Source organism: Rhinolophus hipposideros (assembly GCF_964194185.1).
Source record: "Rhinolophus hipposideros genome assembly, chromosome: 15".
Classification (NCBI taxonomy): Eukaryota; Metazoa; Chordata; class Mammalia; order Chiroptera; family Rhinolophidae; genus Rhinolophus; species Rhinolophus hipposideros.
Window position 1 is genome coordinate 30,527,696 of NC_138061.1, and position 23,984 is coordinate 30,551,679.

At 33.8% G+C, this 23,984-nt stretch overlaps 1 protein-coding gene across 6 annotated transcripts in view; it reads right to left on the reverse strand.

Annotated features, from left to right (window-relative positions):
- Positions 1 to 299: 299 nt before the first annotated feature.
- PCGF5 (polycomb group ring finger 5) overlaps positions 300 to 23,984 on the reverse strand; it is a 101,941-nt gene continuing 78,256 nt past the window's right edge. For 3 of the 6 annotated variants that reach the window (XM_081075276.1, XM_081075277.1, XM_081075275.1), the window contains exons 7-10: positions 22,301 to 22,399; positions 19,495 to 19,584; positions 12,557 to 12,616; positions 300 to 6,002 (exon numbers count right to left, since the gene is read on the reverse strand). In XM_081075276.1, the coding sequence (XP_080931402.1) occupies positions 5,955 to 6,002; positions 12,557 to 12,616; positions 19,495 to 19,584; positions 22,301 to 22,399 (297 nt within the window). In that variant the 3' untranslated portion in view covers positions 300 to 5,954. Of the gene's footprint in view, positions 6,003 to 12,556; positions 12,617 to 14,026; positions 14,098 to 19,494; positions 19,585 to 22,300; positions 22,400 to 23,984 lie in introns of those variants that run through there. The other 3 variants (XM_081075280.1, XM_081075279.1, XM_081075278.1) reach the window with 2 other exon arrangements.

Below are 23,984 nucleotides of genomic sequence, written 5' to 3' on the forward strand. Positions count from 1 at the left end.
GAAGAAAGCAGTCTTGTAGTTCACTTGGGCCTTTCTCTTTGATTCTCAATTACAAAGGATTATTTGAATTTAACAAAATAAGAAATTGTTCTAAAGTGTACGTGTGTGCATACTTCAAGTATTTTGAGGGGCAGTCTGCCATCTTAAAGCTAAATAGCTCAAGAATCTTTAGAAAATGCTTATGATCTCAAATACTCAACAAATTTCAATAAAATTTACTAGAATAGTACTCAATGGATACTTTTAAACTGAGGTTGCCATCTACAACTACTAATATTAAGGATCACAGACAATAAATTATGCAATCAAGTTTTTAATAACAAAGATACTATTTTTAACATGGTCAAATATACTTGGCTAAGTCCAGATTTTAAAAAACAAAAGTATCTAGCCCAACAGTACGACCATACAGCTTTGTACAGAACATTCCATAGATCAACAGAAAATACATTTGAGCACAAAAATAAAAAATATTTAGAGAATCTCTAAGCAGCATTTTATTTCTGCAAAACAGACATATATCTTGTACTGATTAAATATCTACAAGTGCTTTTCCTTTACAAAAATACATATATTCTTAATAGACTAAGTCATTAACAATGACCTGGTAATCTTTCACTTCAATTTGAATGATTTATAAGCTAAATCTTACAACCACAAAAAGGTTTTTCTTTGTATTAAGATGTTACCACTTTTGACAAAAAAAGCTTAAAATATTTTATATTTCAAAGGAAAATGAGCAACCTAACTGTACAGTGTATCCTATGACGGTTTTATGGAACGTGAGGGCTACTCTAGGAAGAACTGGTGCTCGCGGTTGTGTTGCCAGACGCAGGAAAGCAGCAGAGCCCCGGTGTTCTCCTCACAGGCTCCTGTCGTGGACCACAGCTCATAAGGACACTTAGGCCCCCATCCCCATTCTAAAAAATACAGCAAAAGAAAACTGACCCCAAACAATAGTAGGCTGATCCCATTACATTTCTAATATGTACAGCTCCTGCTCCAGTGGACCGATATGAAGTCTGTGAATAATCTGCTTACTATCTCTATGTTGCTCAGAAATAGTTCATCTCATTTATACTACTAGGTTAATTTCTTATTCCATGAAGCTCTGAAATATGGAAGAAACCTAGGCCTAGTATTTAACATGTATCAGTTTCACTCGATTCTAGTTTTAAAGATATTTAAAACTAAAAGAGCATTTCTGAGCAGTCTCAGTGTAGAATCCTAGAAAAGGGGTATAACAGGTATACAGACACATTTTAATGAGCATTTAAAAATAAATTATTTTTAAGTTTAATTTTGTAACTTTCTGAAAAGGAAGTGCTCAAGCATTTTAATTATTTGAAAATATAGTAAGAATAGCAAGTCAACACACTATTTGTGAAAACCACATTACACTAGGAAGAGAATCACTTTCAAATTATTGGGAAAATGCCATTGCTGTAGGAAAAAAATTATGAAAATTTTGTAATGTATATTTTAATGAACTTTCAATCTGATGTTTTTCCATCAAAATATTACTGAATTATATGTATCAAATAAATCCAGAATTGCTTAGCTATTTTGCGCTTTCAAAGAGTCTCTAGAATATTTAACATTTTTCAATCTTTCATAAGCTAGATCTGGCAGACATGTTATGTTCCTTATTGTAGGGATACATATCTTAGTAATAGCATTTCACGTTTTTGTGTTTCTAATCCAGGAAATTACAGTTATGGCAAACTCATTCATTTCTGCAATTCCCCTACAACCAACACCTGAATGTATAAAGCTTAGCCTACTAGAAAATTACTTCAGAGCATGTAATTACTTCAGTGCATCCATTCTTACCCTCCCCAAGGAGGTTTAGCCAGGTGGCCTATCAGAAAAGTGTCACAGTGGGAGCCTTACCTCTAAGGTGGCCGCAGAGGAGCTCCCAGGGAAAATGGTGTAAGCAGAGTGCTTAACTAAATGTATATGATCAGGATCTGAGACGCATTTTGCCAAATCTGGCTGTATGGCTAAATTTGAATAACAAAGTAATTGCTGAGAAACAAGACAAGGAGTTACTTTTTCAAGAAAAAAAAATAGGCCATTATGAAAATTTTGCTTTTGAATACAGAAAAGGCATTGACATTTGAGTCCAACAGTAGGTACTGTTTTCTACACAAGCCTGTCAGCACTTTCACCAGTCTGTCTTCAATAACATTTTTCATATTACTAAGCACCCAGGAACCTTAAATAAGCATAATTTTTGTTTACATTGCCTCCATGGAATAAAAAGCTTCTCAAATTAGAATTTAAAATCTCAATTTCAACTTTCTTTTTAAAGTATAGATTTCTCCCACTTTTCATCCAGAGGGAGGCTGTTTGTTGTGTTTATCTCTTTCTCACCTTTGAGGATTTCCTAAGATCTGTCAAATGTGCTGGAAAAACGAGGAAGATATTTGAAACAAAGAGTGCTCTGATTATTCCAAGAACTGCACTTGATTGAGCTCACTATGAAAATTCAGTTTAAAACCTTTCTTTGGTGACAGTTTAGCAATTACTCAAGGTTATTACCTAATATAAAATTAAATTGCAATCTAAAAATTTCCAACCTCCAAACTGTTAAAACTGTCTCTCCAACATGGTTATTAATTACCAGTAAAATGTCTTTGGTGATATGTATTTTCTTACGAAAATCTTTAAAAAAGAGATTAACTTACGAGCGCCTATTTAAATATGAAATCATTCATAAGAGACAGGTACATATAACTCAAATTTTATGTAGTACATCTAAAACAAAAATGCACAGTTGCAATGAGGCACTTTCTCTTAAATATTTCAATAAAGCTAAACAGTTCACAATATTATAACATATCCTTTTTTTCTCTTAAAGAATCATTTAAATTTAGATTACATTTGAGTATATAATATACTTGAGCAAACTCATTACATTTATAAAATGTGGCATATTAGTATGGGACAGATTTTCAATGAAGAAAGAAATAATATACTTTTCTAAAAGTAGGTAAAAGACATTACCCAAGGTACCTGCGCCCCAGATTGAATGAGCTAATATTACCTCATCAATGAGCTTTCTAGTTTACTTTTTTTACTTCTTAAAAGTATTTTGTTAATTTAGAAAAAAGGTCATATTCTGATATTTCTATTAACTGCTGTGATTACTTCAGTTAAAGTGATGTCTATAAACCACAGGCCTTTGTATCCAAGGTTCCTTCACCCTTTTACAAGTATGATACCTGAGGCAGAGAAAACAGATTACAAAATCTTTTATGGAAGAAAAGTTCTTTCAGTTTGCTGCTTAAGAAACAACAGATTAAAGAAAAACTTAATTTTATGTAGTCTCCAATTTTGTAAATTCACGTGATTATTCCTATAGCCTATTTATGTAAAGAGTTTATTTTACTAGCACTCTAAGTTTATAAAACTAGCCATAAAAGTTGTTTGTGTATTTTTTTCTATACCTGTTTTCTTGCAAATTCCACAACCTGGCTTAGGGAATGATTAACTGGGGATTTAGTGTATTACTAGATATGAAAGTAGTCCCATACTTAGAAAATCATAGTTAAATATATCAAAAGAGGTTGGTTGAAGAAGTTTGTGGTTCTAATAGTAATACCGTATTACTCAGGACCATCATAAAATGTGTACCTTCCTCCAAATGACAACTGATGTCCTTCTTTATATAAGGTTTTTGTATGTTTTGGCACATATTCCATTGCATTTCAGTAAAAATGTTAATGCACTAAACTATTCTGAACTCCTAATTGCTTCCAATACTATTTCCTTGGAAAATAGTGAAATTACGTATGATGAAGCAAAAGGACAAATTTAAAGAGATCATGTATAGAAAACTTATATAAGGTTGTAAGTTTTGGCTGAGGACCCCAAAACATCCAGGTTTCATTTGTGGTTTTTTAAAATGCACTCTCAATGCATTTTGCATTGAGTCAATTAAAATTAACTTCCATATATACAACACTACTTCAATCACTGACCTGGATGTGACAAATTTATAATAAATCTTAAATTTTCTTAGGGATGTCAGTGAATTGGATTTCACAGCATAACAAAATAATTTCTGTAGCTAAAGAGTAATTGTTTTTGGTTGAGTGTAATGGTCTGTCCCAACCATTTAAAAAGTTAACAAAAATCTGCCTTTTAAATTTTGCTTGTGAGCCCTTCTAAGCACAAACACACTCTAACAAAACAAAAATTAAAGTACTGCCATAACCTTTTTTACAAAAGTCAGAACAAAACCAACAGAAAATTTTAATATAGATTTTTTGACTTGAAACAGAGATATTTGGAAAAGAGAATCATGATATTTCAGCTTTTTATATTGTGAAATGCATCCAGATTTAGCTGTATTCTGTATGTTTCTCAGAGTTGTACAGTGTTTTATTTCTAAGAAGCATTTTGAGATTCAGAAGGCATTAATCTGTGATACATTTTACTGGAAAATGTAGCACATCTACCATGTATATAGTATAAAAACTATGTGTGTAACACACAGATTGTGCTCATGTCAGATTTCTGGAACAAATATTTTTCCTAACTTTCAAGGTTTCTTCCCAAGTTTCAGAGGTTAACCTGTTTTGAAACATTAATAAAACAATTTCCAAATAAGTTTTTTGAAAACAACTATAAATTTTAAAATGTTTAAAATGAAGTTCTTCATATAATTTAAGGTAACAAGACTGTCTTTGACTTGTAGACTAATCTCAAAATGAATGGAAGACTTAACAAAACTGCAAAATCGAGGACATTATCATAGTTCTGACCATAATGAATTTACGTATAAAACAGTAATCCCATTTCCCCCTGATTGCTGTAGGATCTAAAATGAAATATCCTCAAACCATTAATTTTGGTTAGCATACTTATCTATTATACTGCATTTATTCTATTTTATGCAAATGGTTTGGAAATGTGATAAGTAACTAACAGTTTTAATCTAAAAATGCTCTGAGATTTCTAAAATCCATAAAATAGCTAATGTTATCTGCTCTAAAGAGTCTAATATTTAAAATCGTCATCACCCTCTGCATGCCACAATGACACACACCTAAGGCCAACTTAAGGAGAAAAACAATGTACTTATCAAATGAGAGCAACAATGTAATGATGCATCCATAAAATGGTTGTTACAATAATATTTCATGAAGCAGCACCCGCTTGTCATAAGGCATTATGAAGATGATTAACCTTACACATTAATTTTATTAGAAATAATGTGATCAGCTGCCAACATTTCGAATGGTTGTGAATCCAACTTCAGTTCTCCAAGAAGTCACATCTGTTTTCAATCTGGGGGGGCTCACATGCCCTCCTTACGCAAGTGGTAGATGACACTAACAGATGACTTAAATGCCTACGATTACAGTGTGCTCTACATGTTAAAGAATAACTGGAATTCTTCCCCAAATGATTTTAACTATTTTGCACACAAAAAGCTTACTGAGAACAGGACAGTGGCTCAAAAATCACTTTTCTAAATATATTTCCCATACAAAATAATTTCGAGATAGAATAATTATTAGTTTCTTGTGCAATACTCTATTTAAACAAGAATTAATGAAATAGTATGTGAAAACTGTAACACCACAAAAATTGAGCCATATTACTAGTGTAATCAAACATTAGAACAATCTTGGTACAAGCAAGCAAAATATTCAGAAGGCTGAATCATGGCTGCACACCTAACTGATTTCAACCATGACTTGTATTGTACATTGAGACAGCACAAATAACTTATGCAGATGGTTCAGTAGCAGAATGGCACTTGGTTTGCTCTTAATAGAAACAACATAAATGCAACTGACAATGTAGAGACAGACAATGGCCTTATTTGCATGCTGAAAATCTTGTGGTGTCCCTCTAGTCCACACACCGTTCGCTGTGCAATCTGTGATGAGTAAACAAATAGTGCAGGATTCATCTCAGTGGGATCTAGGCCCCTTGGTCTAACCGAAATCAATTCTTGGTCGATATTGCAATACCATGGGATATGACTATAAAATAAAAACAGACAATGAATAAGGCTGTGTTTATATAAAAACAATATAGGTTATATACAAAAGATTTTTTTTAATTAAAGTTTATTGGGATCACGATTGTTAGTAAAGTTGGAAACAAAGTGTCCTTTGATAGATGACTGGATAAAGATTTTAAGGATGTGGAAATAATTTCCAGTTTTTGCTGATACTAGTGAGTATAACAAGATGACATTAAAACTTGCTATATGTTTTAATTAAACTTATTGAGTAATAAGTTTACTTATTATAAAACTTATATGTAATATTATATACATTTCACTAGTACAACATTGTAATTTCTATCTGTATAGTCTATTTTGTGCTTACTACCCTAAGTCTAGTTTCCCCTTTACCCAATTTGCCCTCGCCCCTTCCCCTTTGGTAACTACCAACCATTCTGTTGTCCGTATCTCTGAAAACTCTTGTATTTTTTAATTGCTATTATTCTTCTAGAATCAGTTAAGTTTTCTACCATATCCAGCAAAGGTCAAGTTCAAAGCCCTACAGATGTTATACTGGTTGGAAATGTGAATAGTGTTAGCATAACATTAGGGAGACACAGGGCCTGTGGAAGATTGAAAGCTAGGGCTCTCCTCACCGGCATTCGATCATTGACCTTGTGGGACTTAACATTATGGGCCTGAACCAGACAAGTCCGCAGGCTGCATTCCCACAGAGCTATGCCTGAGTGCCCACTGAGTCACAAATGAACAAAGACACCCCCTGCTGTGAGTCTATGAAACTGGGGTCATTCTCACAAACTACTTTTTTAAAAGTGAGTTTGATACCTTTTTTAGCATTTAAAAATGTTGAAAAATAAGTAGCTAATTTGTTACATGAAACACTTAGGTTTACTGCCTCCTTCCAATAGTCAGTTGATACTATGAAATATTTGGACTTGACTACTACATAATTGAATGGTTCACTGTCCTTCGTGTTGCTCTATGTAGGAAAGGTACCATACATCAACAGACAGTAGAGAAGAAACAGCTTCCTGCAGATAAATGGCATATGCCACGCTGCCACTCCTGAGTCTGTTTTTACCCTCTATTTGCCCTCTATACCATGGAGGACCAATGGTTTTTGTTTTTTTCAAAGCTGTAGATTCCCTTTAAAATGAATTTTAAGGAGTTACTTTTATAAAACTACTGATTACCCCTTCATCTCAGTGTGGGTGAATGCAAAAATCCATTACAGAGAACTGTGTTTTCTTTCATGTAGATTAAAGGCATAGATTGGGATTCTGTAACCCTGAAAATGACCACTGCGTACTGCTCACAGCTATGATACATACTAAGACACAGTGTGGAAATCCCTTTTACCATTAGCTCAGGATAGGACAGGAGGGTGGAAATGAGAATTCCTAAGTCTCGCTGCTCCCAGATGAAGTAAGGCGATGCCACTACCAGTTGTCTAAGGGCTGGAGTAAAAGCCGCAGACAGGCTCTCAAGAATTTCCATGGATAAAATCGATTTTGGTCTAAATTTTGTTTGCTTGTTTTTATTTTAAACTTTATTCTGTTCCTTCTGAATGAGAGTATCTGGGAAGGGAGCACAGAAATCTGCATCTTATAAAACTCCCTGGGTTTCTTAAAGCCAGCCAGATTTGGAGACCACTAACCACACACCCAACCCTCACTCCACTGCTTCCCATTCTACCCAACCCCAGCCACGTCTTGCCCCTTATCATAATAATCCTTCCTGCTTTGCCTTCCATTTCTGACTTTTTGAATCTGCACATTTTCTGTAGATAACTAAGTCACTTGTGTATACAGGTCATAATACATAGAAGAATCCATTACCAGTTTTACCAGGATGAAGGTAGAAAGGGAAATGAAATGGTTTAGTTGTAAGTGGTCAGGATTTTCTGTTTTGGGCTGAAAATGGTTTTGTTTTCCTCTCCTCCAAGTAATCATGTGTTTGTTTTGTTCTATGACAAAATATGTAGTTTAATTATTTTATTGAAATGTGTTACAGTGCTGGAAATTAAGCTTCAAGGTCTATTTGTGCTTCAGTTTGCTTTCTTATAATGAAACAGGGCATCTCACTCCTTAGTGTTAAGTGATTGCACAAAATGGATCTACATTTCATAGTTGCTAGTCCTCAGCCTCATCGCGTACTAGCATAAAGAATAGATAGTTCCAAAGTATATATTTCAAATGTGATAGTGTTAGAAAATGATAAAATTAACTTTGACTGATGTATTTTCTTAAAAAAAAAAACAAACAAAAAAAAACTTGATCATAAAAGTACTGGCTTTACTGTAGATTTGGAAAATACAGAAAAGCATCAAGGAAAAAAAGCAGTATCATTTAAATGCTACCATCCAGAAATAACCACCATATTTTTTTAGTGTGTATCTTTCTAGTCTTTTTGTGTATGTACTTACTTTTTTTCCAAAACTGGAATCATAATACAAATGTTGCTTGGTTAAATAGTTTTGTCTATTTAAGAATTTTGTCCATTTAAAAATTCTATAAGTATTACTTAATATGGTCCTACACGATCATTTTTAAAGGCTGTCTATAATGCCTTTATAGAAATGAACCATAAGTTATCAATAAATCATTTTGCTGGACATTTTACTTTATTATTTTTTTATTTTTTTTTTGCTAATACAAATTAATCCTAACTCAATGATCTATGCTCACCACTTTATCTCTGACCCCTGAGTAGGTTCCTAGAAGTTCAAAAGGCTTCTTGATAAATACTGTCACACAATAAAGTGGACTTCAGGAAAGCTGTTCTATTTTTACATTTCCAAAAGAAATGTAAGTGCTCATTCTTCAAATAGCCTCATCAGTAATGAGTACTATCCTTTCCCCTCTCTTAATCTGGCAATTCAATAAGCATAAAATAGTACTTTATTTCTTCTTTCATCTCTTGACTTCTAAAGAAATAAGCCATTTTTGTATGCTTATTAGCTAGTTTTGTTTCCTTCTTTTGTGACTTGCCTAATCATGTCTTTTCAGTTTTTTATGGAAAGTTGAACAGATTGGTATAAATTCTGTATGTATTAAGGACATTAAACCTGTCTGTCATATATTGCTAACATTTCCTTATAGCACATTTGCCATGTACTTTTCAATATTAATAGTCAACTTGGTTTCTTTTTTTTCCTTTTATATGTATAATGAGAAAGGCCATCCCCACTCTGAGATTTGTCATTCAACTGTATTTTCTTCTTTATCTTTGATGGTATCATTTTTAATATTCAGCACTGTAAACCACGAGAAACGCATAGGAGCATAACGTGACGTGACGTATGGATGGACTGAATCCTGCCCCCCATCATCACCACCAATAGTCTTAGTACAAGTCATTGAAAACAAACCCTACTGGATCACGCCTCATCCCCAACAACTACGTTCTAAGTTCACCCATCACCCTTGCTCACTGTCAGCTACTGTCTCTGCTCTGGCCCCACCGGCCTCCTTACAATCATCAAACAACCAGACATGATCATTCCTCTGGGTCTTTGCACTATATTCCCTCAGCCTGGAGTGCCCTACCCCAGGTGTACACATGGCTACTTCTCTCATCTTTTGATAAAAAATCACCACCTTAAAGAGGTCTTCTCTTGGTAATCTTATCTAAATTATTCTATTTATTTACTCTTTCTTCTAACACTATAAATTTTACTTGCTTATTTTTTGTCTGTTACCATCATTAGAGTATAATTCTATAAGAGAAAAGGATTTTTCTCATTTTTACTGCTGTGTCCCCAGGGCCTAATAGAGTGCCCAGTTCAGTGTTCAATTAGGTATTTGTTAAATGAATCTTCTTTCACTAATTTGAAACACTCTTTATAGATTCATACATACTAAAGTCTGTTCCTGAGCTATTCTTTTCATTCGTATGCCTGTGTTTAAGTAAGTACTCTATTGTAATGACTTCAGCTTGAAAATACATTTTAGTATGTGGAAGTGCACATGCCTTCTGATTACTCATTTAAAAATGTGACTGACCGGAAGCACTGGTTTATATTTGCTGATGAACTTTAAAATGACTGATTTTGTGAAGTTAAACAAGTTAAACAAGAAATGGGTGTAGAATCTTGTTAAATTTCATAATTTAATTATGGGGAGAACTGACATCTCTAATATTTTGTATACTATTTAAATTTCCTGTGTGAAGTGGTATTTTGGCTATATATGAGGAGGTCTTTAATCTTAGGAAATATATGCTGAAGTATTTAGTGGTCTACTGTCATGATACTTGCCATTTTACTTTCAAATGGTTCCACAAAGAAACTGTAGATATATTAATAAAGAGATTAATAAGATAAAGAGAGGGGAAAAGGGGGCGCAGAAAACGTAGCAAAATGTTAATACTGGTAGACCTGCATAAAAGTAAATTCTTTTGTATTATTTTAAGTTTTTGTTGTTTTGAAAATTTCCAAAATAAGAAGCTGATAGGAAAAGCAGTTCTTAACATTGAATTTTATCAAATGCCTTTTCAGCATCTACTGATAATTTTTATTTGACTGTACGTGTGTGTTTGTGTATATATATATCAAATGTTTCCAATATATAATTTCCCTCCCCTAATATTAAGCTATTCTTGCATTTCTGATAAAACAATATTTGGTTTTAGTTTTTTCTTTTAGTATAATATTTTAGTATATTTAGTATAATATCCATCATCTTTATATTTATATTCAAAATGAAATTTGATACTAGTTCTCTAATTGGGGTTCTCTGTCAGTTTTTGCTATGACAATTATGTTACCTCTGTAAAATGAATTTGGAAGAATTCAATTTTTTTCAATGATTTAAAACAATTTAGAATGGGAATGGTCTATTTCCTTGAAAATTTGAGAGACTGTGACCATAAAGTGTTTAGGTCTTCCTTTGAGAAAGTAGTTCTTTTTTTATGTCTTTCATGACTTAGTGATTTAAGTTTACTTTCTTCTTGGGTAAATTTTGGTCCACTTGTAGTTTTCCTAGAAAATTGTCCATGTCAAGGAATTTTCACAAAACTTAAAAATTTTAATAGTACAAAGCTATACACACATAATATTTTCTTATAATTAAAAAGTAATTAATTTTTTCCTTCAAATTTTCTAGCTGAATTTTGGCTAAAGGTGCATCCTATTAATTACAACTTTCTGACAGGAGTATAATCCATAATGAAGTGTTTAAGAAAGAAAAGGAAATTTGTGTGGATTATTGAAAATCTGGTCTTGCTCCAGTTGTTTTCTAATACTTATATTAGAGTTTAAGAACATATTTATTTCTAAGGAAATAAACAGACATCAATGCCACGAGTAAAAGCAAAAAGCCGTGTATGTATGAATTACAGCTAAAGGTGGGGCATCACTACTATGCAATGCATCATTCCAAATCAGCTGTGAAGCTAAAATATCTGTACACTGCAGATATATACAAATCTCTCAGCTCAGTTACAGTATTTACTCACCCCTCACCCTTAACTACATAATGTAAGGAGAAAGATGATTTTTCCCCCCAAAATGATTCTCTCTTGGCCTTTATAGTTGTTAAATTGTTTACCCCATTACTAAAAAAAAAAACAGTACTTAACCAGTGTGTATTAAAAAGCATTGATTTTAATGATGGGGGGGATTCTGTATCACAGAACTAACAATAAAAATTGAGGGAAACTCTAGAGAAACTGCCAATTTGACATTTTTGATTAGTGATTTGAAGAGGTACTTTTAATAATAATTCACATACATTCATTTGTCCCAATCCGAAAACATTAGAGGTAAGATAGCTAGTTGAGTTGTACAATAATTACAATTTTCCTTTCTTGGCTCCAAGAAAATAAGAATGAAGACTAAATTCTGGAATAAAACAACAATGGGGATTTTTAAGAAATGTTATGATTAATCCATGGATTAAGGCTGATCATAGATCATCTCTATACTCAACAGCAGATCATCTCTATACTCAACACAATCCCTACTATACTACCCTTAGTCTCTTCTATTTCCCAAAGTTTTAAAATGTATTGTTATTAGCTAAACTTTCCTCAGATCCACACTGAAGTATATCAGTACATTATTAAATTAGTTCACTATCATTTCTGTGTTAAAAGAGGTAACCCAAGTAAAGAACTTAGGGCAGGGCCTAGGAAGGAAGCTTACAATTGTACTCAGCTGTTGCTGTTACTTAGTTTCACCTCATCTGGCATTTTATCTTTCACTTGTGGGCGAATTATTAATTTTAAAAAGTAACACACAAAGAAGTGTTAAGTATGGAACTGAGATCCAATATGGAGCAGAGATTTCTCAAGAGCTGAAACTGGTAATTAGAAATTCTCGACTCATTAAAAAATGGCCTTAACATTTATAATTTCAGTTTTAGTGTAATAAAATTAGATATATTTCAAGAGAACTAAAATAACAGAAAACTTTGGGGACATAATTTGAAAAGAGGAAGTTCTGTAGCTCAAATTAGTATTAGTTTTGCAAAGTTACATGTCTTAAGCACTTGAGTTTGAGATGAAAGCAATCCCCTTTGTGGTAGCATCATTAGGGTCATATGTACAGTCGTGAGTGCCTCTTACCTGATATAAAGGGCCATCCTGAGAGCAGACTTGCAAGGCTGAGCAGTTCAGACACCGAAACTGCGGAGGAGATGAACTCATCAGATAAGAGGCATCCACAACTGGACACATATTTAAAACTGATTATTTAAATATTTTAACGTCAAACATGAGTTAACATTAATTTTAAGTAAACACTTTCCAAAATATGGTAGTTGCTTTTTGTAAAAAAATGATTTTAATAACTTAGTGATTGGTAAAATTTAGCTTGAAATAATTTTAGCATCTAAATGTAAGTTTTGTTAATATTCTGCAAATATTATACCAAAATGGGCCTATCCGTTCCATCTCCTCTTCAAATGGTAATTCCTGAGAAAACCCTTTAATACAGGAGGTGTATCCTCTTTCCTCCATCCCTTCCTGTGATTAATCTCTTCTAGATCCTCCTCAAATACCTTCTGAGATAACACTGTTTAAGGAGCTCAGAACTCTGAGAGGGGCATGGAACCTGCCTCAACCTGGAGTGGGTCCATTTTCTGTTTTAGATTAGGTTCTTTATATTGCTCAGATTAGATTCTTAGTCTTCATATCTATTTTAATAGCATCAGACTGTGAGTTCCCTGAGTCCACACATCTTATTCATATTTTCAATCTTAATAGCTAAGGCCCAGAATTAGCATACTGCAGCCACTCAAAAAATGTTTTAAGTAAATCAATGAATGAACATATTTTAAAACTACTGAGTTGGTTCATTTGTAAATTCACCAACTTTTAACAATTTAATTATTCATATATTTTTAAAAAATCATTCCCAAATCTTGATTTCTCAATATTATGCTAAAAATAAATTTCAATATTATGTTCAACATAATTAGGCATATATGAATTCAACACCACATGCCTCTACAGAATGAAAAAAAGTCCACATAAAAATATGAGGTGTAAATTAACCAGGATAAATCGAACATCCCAGAGTGGTTTTTAAAAAAATATACTTTGAAAGAATACTTAAGCAAGCAATGATTAAAACAAATATATTGGCAGCCTTTTAAATAAAATTTTAGACATTTTTCATTTTCCCAGAGACTTGAGTCTAACATCTTTTCCTAGAAGTTAGTCCTGAAGTTCTGTACAGGGCTCATCTACACACCGCGAGACGCGCCCAGCACTACCTTTGGCAACGTCCCCCTTTCTAAACTCGGAAGAGTCCCCAAGCTCTGCCTATTAGACTTTCCCTAACTATGCACGTCCTTAATGGCATTTCACAAGAATAAAGAGTTCGGGTGGAAACAGGCAATTCCATTAAGTGATGTTTTCCCCCATTCGTCTTTATCAGTCAAGAGAGCTGTTTGCTTTTCCTAAAACTACTTGACAATTCAAAGAAAGCAAAGCAAGGCAAACGTGGTGAAGCAGTTTTAAATATGGACTGGCAGGGATGGCTGAAAGATAAAACCAACCAGGATTGTCTGGGAAAGAGGGTCTGTACTGAGAGCAGGTACTCAGCCTATTCAAGAAAAGGTGAGCAGGAAGACCATGAGTTCTTGATGACAGCTGATGCTGAACTGCAAGAGATAGTAACAGTAAGCTCTCAGGTGAGCCTAAGTGCAGGAGGAATGATGATAATAAAAGCTAACATAGATAAGCTATTAATAAAATAATTAACAATTATCATGGCAGGCACTCCGCTAAGTATATTATTTTGTTAATGCTTACTAAAAATTTTCAAGGCAGGTATTGTTACCCAATTTTAAGGATCAAAAAGCTGATGCAAAATTAGGAAGCAGGACACAACTGGGAGGAAATAGCCACATATTTCACACATATAACAAAAGATTAGTATCCAGAATACATAAAGAGCTCCTAGAAGTCAGTAAGAAAAAGACAAACATCACATGGGAGAAAAACCAAAGCAATGAATATAAAAAGAAACTTCACAGAAGAAATGCAAAACTGATAATATGCAGTGTGGTAAGGATGTTGGAAAAAGGGTACTTTCATACATTATTTATGTGCGTATAAATTGCTAAATCTTTTTAGAGGACACTTTGTTAGTATCTATCAAAATTTAAAACATGCATATTCTGTAAATCCACATTTGTAATCCAGTCAATGAATATGCTTGCACAGTTGCAAAAAGATCTAGGCACTGGGATTGTATCTCACTGCTTGTAATGTCAAACAATTTGAAACAAATCTAAATGTCCACTAAAGGAATGTATTAATCAAATTATGGTACAGCCACATAAATGGCACAGCCACTTGTTACAAATAATTATTTCAAAATTTACTGATTCTCCACAAGACATCAAGTGAGAAAGAGAAGTTGTAGAACACATGATTCCATTTATGTTTCAAAAAATGTGATGAACACTGCGTGGACATTATAAACAGGATCTGTGTATCAGACTGCTGGTTAGTCCTAGATAACTAATTCTGTAATTCTACATTCTCAGTTTATAGTTGTGGGAGTCAGAGGGCAAGTCAGTGGTCATGGTCTCCTCAATGCTATTACCCAAAGGATGGTCCAACGCTCAGATGCACGGGCCCCTGGGAGATTTAGAAATGCAGAATCTTGGGCCCCACCCCAGACCTACTGAGTCAGGATCTGTGTTTCACCAAGATCCCCAGGTGAACTGTACTCACATTAAAGATTGAGAAGCATTGGTTTAAATAAAAAGTACATTTTCTCCCACTAATGAGCCAAAGATGAACTAACATTAATAAGCCAATCTTGAGGATAACAATCTTGAGGCAGCAATATTATTATGAACTGGAAAATTTCTAAGAGTTAGCTAAGTTTGACAAGATAAGTTTAATTCCTAAAGATACAAATCTTTCAACAATGCATCACAATGAAGACAAGGACCCTGAAACAGGAGGGACACAGAAAACAGGCTGAGCCTGCCCCAGACTAAAGGAAAGGAGTGGCACAGACACTGTGTGGGACAGGGAGCAATGGCACATTCTTAAGAAATGGACACAAAATCGACTTTCCTGAGATTCCTCCTAGGAGTCTACAAACAGGACAAGGTAAAGAGGTGACTGGAATATGGAATATGCAGCCTGTCTGAGGCAGAAGACCCAAAGAGGCTGAGGTGACATCCAACATGAGGAGGAAGAAAACCAGACTTTACTCAGAGACCCAGAGGGTTGAATACGAGATACCCCACAGCACTGAACAGAATAAAAACCTGCAAGGATGTGAATTCCAGGCAAATCAACCTAGAAATTTAATTCAATGCCAAATCACATTCCTAGTCTCAGGCTCATCTGAAAAAATAAACAGGTAAAACTAACCAACAAAATTTTGAAAACGATAATATGCAGGTTTTCCCTAACAGTTACTAATACATATCATAAAGCAACTTAGAAAGCCCAATTATTTGCCTTGTAGTTAGTTTGAACTTTATTCCAATTTATCCCAAAGAAAATGGACAACTGAGGGGTTTTAGACAAGGGTGTTATATGATCAGATTTTTATAAAAGCTACATAATGCATAATGCTAGTGCAGGGATAAGACCTCCTCAGAAGAACAAAACAGAATGTGTATATATGTGTGTGTGTGTGCGTGTGTGTATACTATATATGTCCTTTATATACACATACACGCACACATACACATATGTATATGTTTTTAAAGATGTGTATACACACACATACGTATAGATACATATATACATCTCAAAACAATGAGGTAAAGTATGAAATATTCAATAAATTGTATTTCTGGCAAAAAAACCCAAAAAACAAAAAAAACCATTTAGATTAAGTTAGAGTCTTAGCCTTGCTATAGGTTTATGTGTATAAATAAACAAATCCCAGGTGGATTAAAATGTTTAACATAAAAATGTACTAGAACAAGTGAAAGAACCATAAGGTAGACTTTAGTTTAGGAACTAAGCTGACCTCAGGCCAAGGCAGAGCCTACTAGCAATGCCAGGAAGTAAAGTAATGGGAGTTTTACAGACCTCCTGGCATCTTGCTGGCAATGCAGGGTAGAGATGGGAAGGTATGTGATTGCAATAAATATGCTAGTAGGGGCATAATCTAGAAATGATTGTTTTATTGCTAATTTGTCCATTCACTCTGTTAAAATTAGTCAATTACTATATTATAATAACTCAGAATAAGTGCAAAAAAATTTTAACAGAAAACAATTGAAAAATTAAAATTCAAATAAATGAAATAATCTTTAGGATATATTTTGTGTAACTATTACCTTATAAAAATTTTTCATTCATTTTACTCTTCAAACATTTATAGTTATCTGCACTAGGCACTGCTCTCAGTGCTGAAACTCAGCAGTGAACAAACATTATCTCTGCTCTCAGATTACATTTTAACTGGGGAGACATAAACAATACACAAATAAGAGGCGTAGTACATCAGATGGTATAAAATACTACGGAAAACAGAAAGGCACGAAGAGTGCCAAGCTGGAGTGGGAGAGGGGATTGATCTACTCTTGATCTACTAAGCCAGATCAAGAGGCCTCACTGAGAAGGTGATGTAGAAGCAAAATTCTCTGAGTAAAGGGGGTAAAAGGAGCAAATTAGGTGGATAGTTGGGGAGGCCAGAGCAAGTCTGGCATGCTAGAAGAAACACAGGCCAGTGAGGCCAGAGTGCAGTGAGCCAGAGGAGACAGGAAAGGGTAAGATCAGAGAGGTGTCTGGGGAAAATCACGTGGGGTCTGTGTTTATAGGTCCCTGGAAGGGCTTTAGCTTTTATCTAAATGATATCAGGTGTTGCTGGAGGGCTCAAGATGGAGAACTGACGTGTTTTGACTTGTTTTAAGATCACTCTGGCTGCTGTGCTGGGTGAAGGTGGGAAGGGGGTGGGTGGCAGCAGGAGTGGGAGCATGGAGCACAGGTGCAGAACAGTGACCGTGGCCTGGATCAGAGTGTAGAAGTGGGGGCAGTAAGACATGCCAGGATTCCGAGTATAGTATTTTGTATAGTCTATGTTATTCGTACGGTAGAGAGGTCACAAAATTTGCTAAGGATGAATAAAAGAAAATCTAATCAGAACTGGCTTCAGGGATTTTGGTCAGAGATACTGGAAAACGGAACTACTAATCTTAGAACTATTGAGATTGTGAAGACTGAGGGGAAAACAGGTTGGAAGAGGGTAACAAACAAGAAACACGTTTGTCATGCCAAAAAAAATGAAACTGGCTAATATATTACTTTACTGTTGCACTAAATATAACGTGGTAATTTTTCTATTATTGGTTTAGTTTTTAACTGAAAATCATATAATACTGAACTATTTTTTAACCAACTTTGATTAAAACATGCTTTAAACAACTAAGGAATTTAAACTATTCAGAAATGTATAATCAGAAACATACTTGTAGCGAAGACTGATTTAACTGATGGTCTATGAATAATTTCTATGAATCAGCTTTTTCATATTTGACATTAAAATAACTGGCAGTGTGGGTGACCTTTGGGGAGGGATCTTATCTTGTGAAGGACGAGTGGGTACCAGACAGGTCGTGCAGCGGATGACTACTTACATCTCTTCAACCTTAAGGCAAACCTATTCGTAACGATAGTTTCAAGTACATACTGAAATACTATCAAAAAGAGCTAAAATTATATCAACATATTAACATTATGTGTAATACCCCAATATGTAAGCCCCAACAGTGCTGGGTAAGAGAGAACTGACTATCTCTGTAATCTGTACCTGATACTTGAAACATTTTGGTTGGAAGGATTAAATGAGGGTGATGTACGCACAACCATTTAGAAAACTGGAAAATATCATAGAAAGGCTAGAAATTTACCAAATACAAAATTAGATTAAAAAAAAAAAAAAGCCCAAGCGAGGTTTAAGGAGCTCTTCAAGGGCACAGAGCTAGTGGGTGACCACCTAGTACTAGAACATTTTCTTCTTCCTGGTCACGAAAACTCAGACTCACAAATAAGGCTTTACCCAACTGGGATTCAAATCGAAAAAAATAATGACTGAAGCTAGGTGCATTATTTATTATTATATTACATCAGGCTATTTCTACTGAAAAATAGCCAAATATCCTACCCACTAAATGGAGCACACACACAAAAAAGGATTGAGGTTTGTTTCCTAGCAGTTCTATAGGTGTTTACATTTGATACAAGTACCCTAAACACCACAAAATCGTAATGTCTGAAAGGACTCGGGAGGTCATTTAGTCGAACTTTCTAGTCAATCTTAATGTAATTCATGTAATCAGATTATGAAGAAAATTTCTGGTAGCATTATTACTATATTCCTCACTAGTATATATTAGCTTTATAATCTGTAGCCCCTGAAATTTCCCTAATATCAATATTACATATAACTCAGATAAGATATGCTTGAACCTTCTAAATAACTCTAATCAAAGATACAGTTCAAAATATAAAATACTCCTTTTGGGTTTTCTGGATTTTCTTAGGTTTTCTCCTTTTAATCATTCTCCCATACTGTCTAAGACCTATAACAATAAGGCACAATAATCTAATCTGGCATCAGAAACCACTGTAAACTCACCCTTCAGTCCAATGTTATACTTTCAAAGCAAAGGAGGTACCTAAAAAAAAAATCATCAAGATTCTACTCTATCTGTCCCCTCTACCATGACTAAAAAATATCTACTCCCATTCCATATAAAAGTTCTGGTATTTTATTGGGCTTTTTAAAAAATGTGAGTGCCGTCTCCTGTCTTGAGGTTAGTAGAGTTCTAAACATGTTTAGATGGGGTTTTAAGCTCACCTTAAACATAACAAAACCACATTTAACACAGACCTTGGCTTGGTTTTGTACTTGAGATCAAGTATCATGGAGTAGCTAGGAGAAATAATAAGAGGAAACAGTTTCTTCTCTTCCCAAGCTAGTTTGTTCTTTTACTTTCTAAGTAATACTGTTAAATTTGAGTAACATAATAATATGTAACTAAATATACACATAGGTAAATAGAAAAGCAATTTACGTTTTCGCCTCTTAGTCGCCATCTTGTCATGTAGATGAATTCCATAGTATGATCCTTCCCCATAATTTCACCATTGCACAGCACATCCAACTTTAAAGACAATAGTTATACACACGTTAACATAAGTAGTTTTGAATTCATAATTGTTTTGCATGTATTTTTTCCAATTTCAAAAAACATTCAAATAGTTATAACAAAATAGATGTATTATCCATTACTTAAAAAGAACACAGTATTTTTATTAAAGCACTGGTCCATCTTATACGTATTAATTCAGGTATGAATACCATGAAGCAGTGTTTGCTTGTCCCACATACCTGTATCTCAGGTTCATACACATAATTTTGAAATGCAGTATAAACTTTCTTAGTCCATTGTCTCTCTCTGCAACCTTTGAGATTTTAGACATATTTTCGAGATTGCCTATTACTGAATCAGAAGAAACTGGAAACCTCACAGTTCCTCACAGCACTTTTGCCTTATGGATTTATGCCTCAGAATCCTTGCACCTTCCCAAGATTTGAAGGAGTTACTTTTCTTTCATTTGTTTGTATTCGGAGAGGGCAAATGAATGAATGTGGATACACGATTTATGGGGCCTTTGAGGCATATGAGACTTTCCAGAAACTACCTAGAGCTAAGTTGACAGCCCAGTTAGCCCCATGCCACCAGCCTATGTCTCCTAGGGCTCTCCGGCCTCTCTGCTCTGTTTGGTAACTTGTATGAGTAATTACATGACCCACATCTCACCTACCACGGAACTTCAAAAAGGGGCTGTACTTATATCAATGCTCACTCTTTGTCTAGTGTTGCAGGAACCAAACAACCCCCCAAATCCTTAAGAAGGCCACAGGACTTGTGGTTTCGATTTACTAATTAAAAAAAGCATAATTAAAGGTTTATCACAGATCCCTATGGAAAAAACACAACATTTTGGCTCTCTAGCTATTAAAAGCAAACTGACAGGATTTAATGTAAAGGCTGGAAAGGGAGAAAAATAGATTTTAAACAGTTCTGTGTTTGGCTAAACAGAGAATAGAGTTTTGAACTTTAAGTCTAAAATAAATATACTTCTAATTATATTGGACAAATTATTAGCTCAATTATATGGATTTTTTTGATGATTTATGGTGACTTACATGAACCTCAAAAATTTTCAGACATTTTATATTTTTAAATTCTTTTAATAACACAAATAATTTCATTTTCTTCATCCTGTCCATAAAATAAATTCATAAACAAAGAAGCAATGGGACTTACTTTGGATGCAATTCCTAATCAGGTATACTGCTTCTATTATTGTTATTTAAAAACTAAACTATCCTGCCCCTATTAGCACTGTTGTTAACAGAATCGTTAGCTATCAAATATTTCATTAAGTTATCCCTGCTACATGTTGGGCAGCAAATAAGGGGGGACCAGTATACTAAAAAGTATACCAAAAATTATAGGAAAAGTTCTTTGCATTGGGCTAGATAAGGAGCTGTCAGTGGATTGAGTCTCTTCCCCTTCCATCTTTTTCTATAGAGAAATATAATATGTGCCAGCAGTAAGACTGTATGAGGGTAATAGTTCTTTAAGCTCTAACAACTTCCTGAAAACTGGAAAGTAACTCAGTGAGTCACACTTAAAAGTAAGAAAATAAAATTGCATGTGGTATCTTCAAAAAATGGAATAAAACACAAAACCAAACCATAAAAACAATTTCATTTTTTATTTTCATTGTTGTTTCTATAAACTGTTATTACCTTTTACTTTTATCAAGTACATAGGGCTCTGACTTTCACAAATTTTTTCCTAATGTAAAATTGATGTTTCTGGAAGTTTTTTAAAATATATGTAGGACTAAACCGTAGTAAGGATTAATTTTTAATCCACAGATTAATTAGTGATTTGGGAGAATTTTTTTAAAGTTAAGTTCAGGATCAGAGGCTTCTTCAAAAATACAGCTTTGCTACCTATCAATGCCTATGTTCAAATCCTCTTTTATTTCTGCTATGATGACTGTTCATATTAATATTGCTGTACATAAGCCTGAAAAACTATGTTGCCTTTGATATTTTTGTTAGAAAACTAGTCTTGATCTTTAGTTTTTTTGGATGCTATTATCAGAACCCAAAGGGCAGGAAGAGGTAATTAACATAAATTCTAAGACTGCCATTTGCGCAGATGAGAAGTAACAGCCATGTTTCCTTATTATGTTATAATCATACTCCTAGGATCATAAACATTCTTTAGCTATTGAACACATTACATGTACTGTGATCAACATCAGGGCAATTTATTTCTCCTGTAAAGAAATTAGCAAAAACTAGGTTTTACCTAGTGCTAAGCAATATTACTTTTGCATATTATGGAAGGAAAGGGGCATTACAAAATACCTTTTGAAAAAAAAAGGAGTTCTATATTCTAAAAGAGGAGTCTATAAAGAATTGGTAAAAAGGGATTGCAAAGGTCTCAGATTGAAAAAACAAAGACATACCTTAAAGCATGTTGGCATAAAAAACAAACAAAAAGAATCCATTTAACTGAGCTATTTATTTTGAGAATACTTAGTTATTTAAATATCTCCTCTAATTATAAAACAGTAAATGCATTAGTATCATGTTTTAGTCAGGATGTTAAATTCAAAAATACAGATTACATAGATAAAATATTATATTCTAAAAAATAAATTTTTTAACATGAAAACCAGTTTCCACAAATTTTAGTTTGAATATATTCCCAGTTAATTTTTACTTATTTTGTTAGAATTTTATGTCAGATTAGAATTACCAAAATGATCAAGGTTGGACTATCAACTTACCTCATAAGAACTTGGAAGCTTTAGTTTTAAACTCAGAAATTTTTTAATAGTTCCCACAGTTACTCGTGTAGAACATCGAATGAATTTCTTCATTAAACCCTAAAGGAAATAAAAATTACTAAGTAAAATATTCAACCTTGTTTTAAAGAAACCAAAGGGGTCACTTCCATTATCATTTTGAGTGTTTTCAAAATGTATTCTGAAAATGTTGCAATTTACAGCTCTTTAGTTCTTCTGAGTAAAAATTTCCCCAATTCTTAGATACACGACATTCTTCAAGAATGTACTATCACGTGTACTAGGAAAATCCTGGCAAATCGACAATCTGCACACCTCTAGACACTTTGGTAAAGAACACATTATGAGTTTAACTAAAAACATAGATCACAAAAAACACATAAAATATTATACAATGTCATTTCTGAAAGCATTAGGGACATTTTGAAAAAGTCTAATAACTTCTAAATAATTTAAAAAGGTGCAGTGATTTCAAACGTGGCTTTAAGGAGTCCCAGGGGTCAATAGAGGCCAGTTAGGCCACAAGAGGCCCAGCAGCTAGGTCATGTGGCATGGACTCTTGGTTGGGAAGAAACATGCCCAGTCAGTGTTGGATGGGCTGCGGCACTTTACTAAAAAAACAATGTTCTATGTGCCTTCATTTTTCTCATTTCATCAGCAGCAGTAATTCACTCTTTAAGCTTGAAAATCACTAACATGTAAGAACCAGTCCGGAATGGATACCCAAACTGAAAAGGAGTCAAAATGAGATTACAGACATGATAAACACTAACCAATTTGTGAGACAACTGACATCCCCAAACCTCAGAAGTTATCAATACTAAAACAAAAACCAGGATTGGATCTTTTAAAGATATAACTATTACTTCTACTTGTATACAGAGGAAATTAGGTCAACAATTGGAAACCGTCTTAAATTAACTAAGTCAAAAGTAGAACTATCCAGTCAATATGTATTTCTCAGCAAACGTATTTCCAGAAAAATACCTGTATTTCCTAGCAAAGACCAATAGAAATAAATCTACAAATGATACTTTGTCACAATTCAGATGGTAAAGTATACATTGAAAGTAGTTAAAAGTTACCTCTAAAGCAAAACACACACTACCCATTTCAAACTGGAGAGGGACATTCCAAACAGCATGAAAACAAAGGGATACATATACATGTAGATCTTCTCTGTTATTTGTTCACATCTGAACCACACCAAGGTTTCCTATCTATTTTCTTGCTCCAAATGACATTTTATAGGTCCCAGTTAAGTTAGAGAATAATGTGAAGGAACTGAAAGACCCTCTAAGTGTATTCTCAACTGCAGAGAAATCTCAGGTTGTTGAAAGAAGCTGCAGAAATGACCATGAAACAATCTTTCAGAAAGTATTAAAAATTATAGAAATGTCAGAAGAGTAAAGAGAAGATTTTAGAAATTAGGCAAAAGCTTGTTTCTGGGATTTATAATTCAATAAGTTTGAAATCAATCTTTAACAAAATTCTAGCCTGGAATCTAATATTTAATTTGTGAGTACTTAGAAAATAAAAATATAACAACTATGCATTCTCTCTCTATAGAAACACTGTAATTATACCAAATTATCCTTATTTTCTAGTTAAGTATACTTGGGAATTGCTCTACAGATCTCTGAGAATTGACACATTTTAAGAGGAA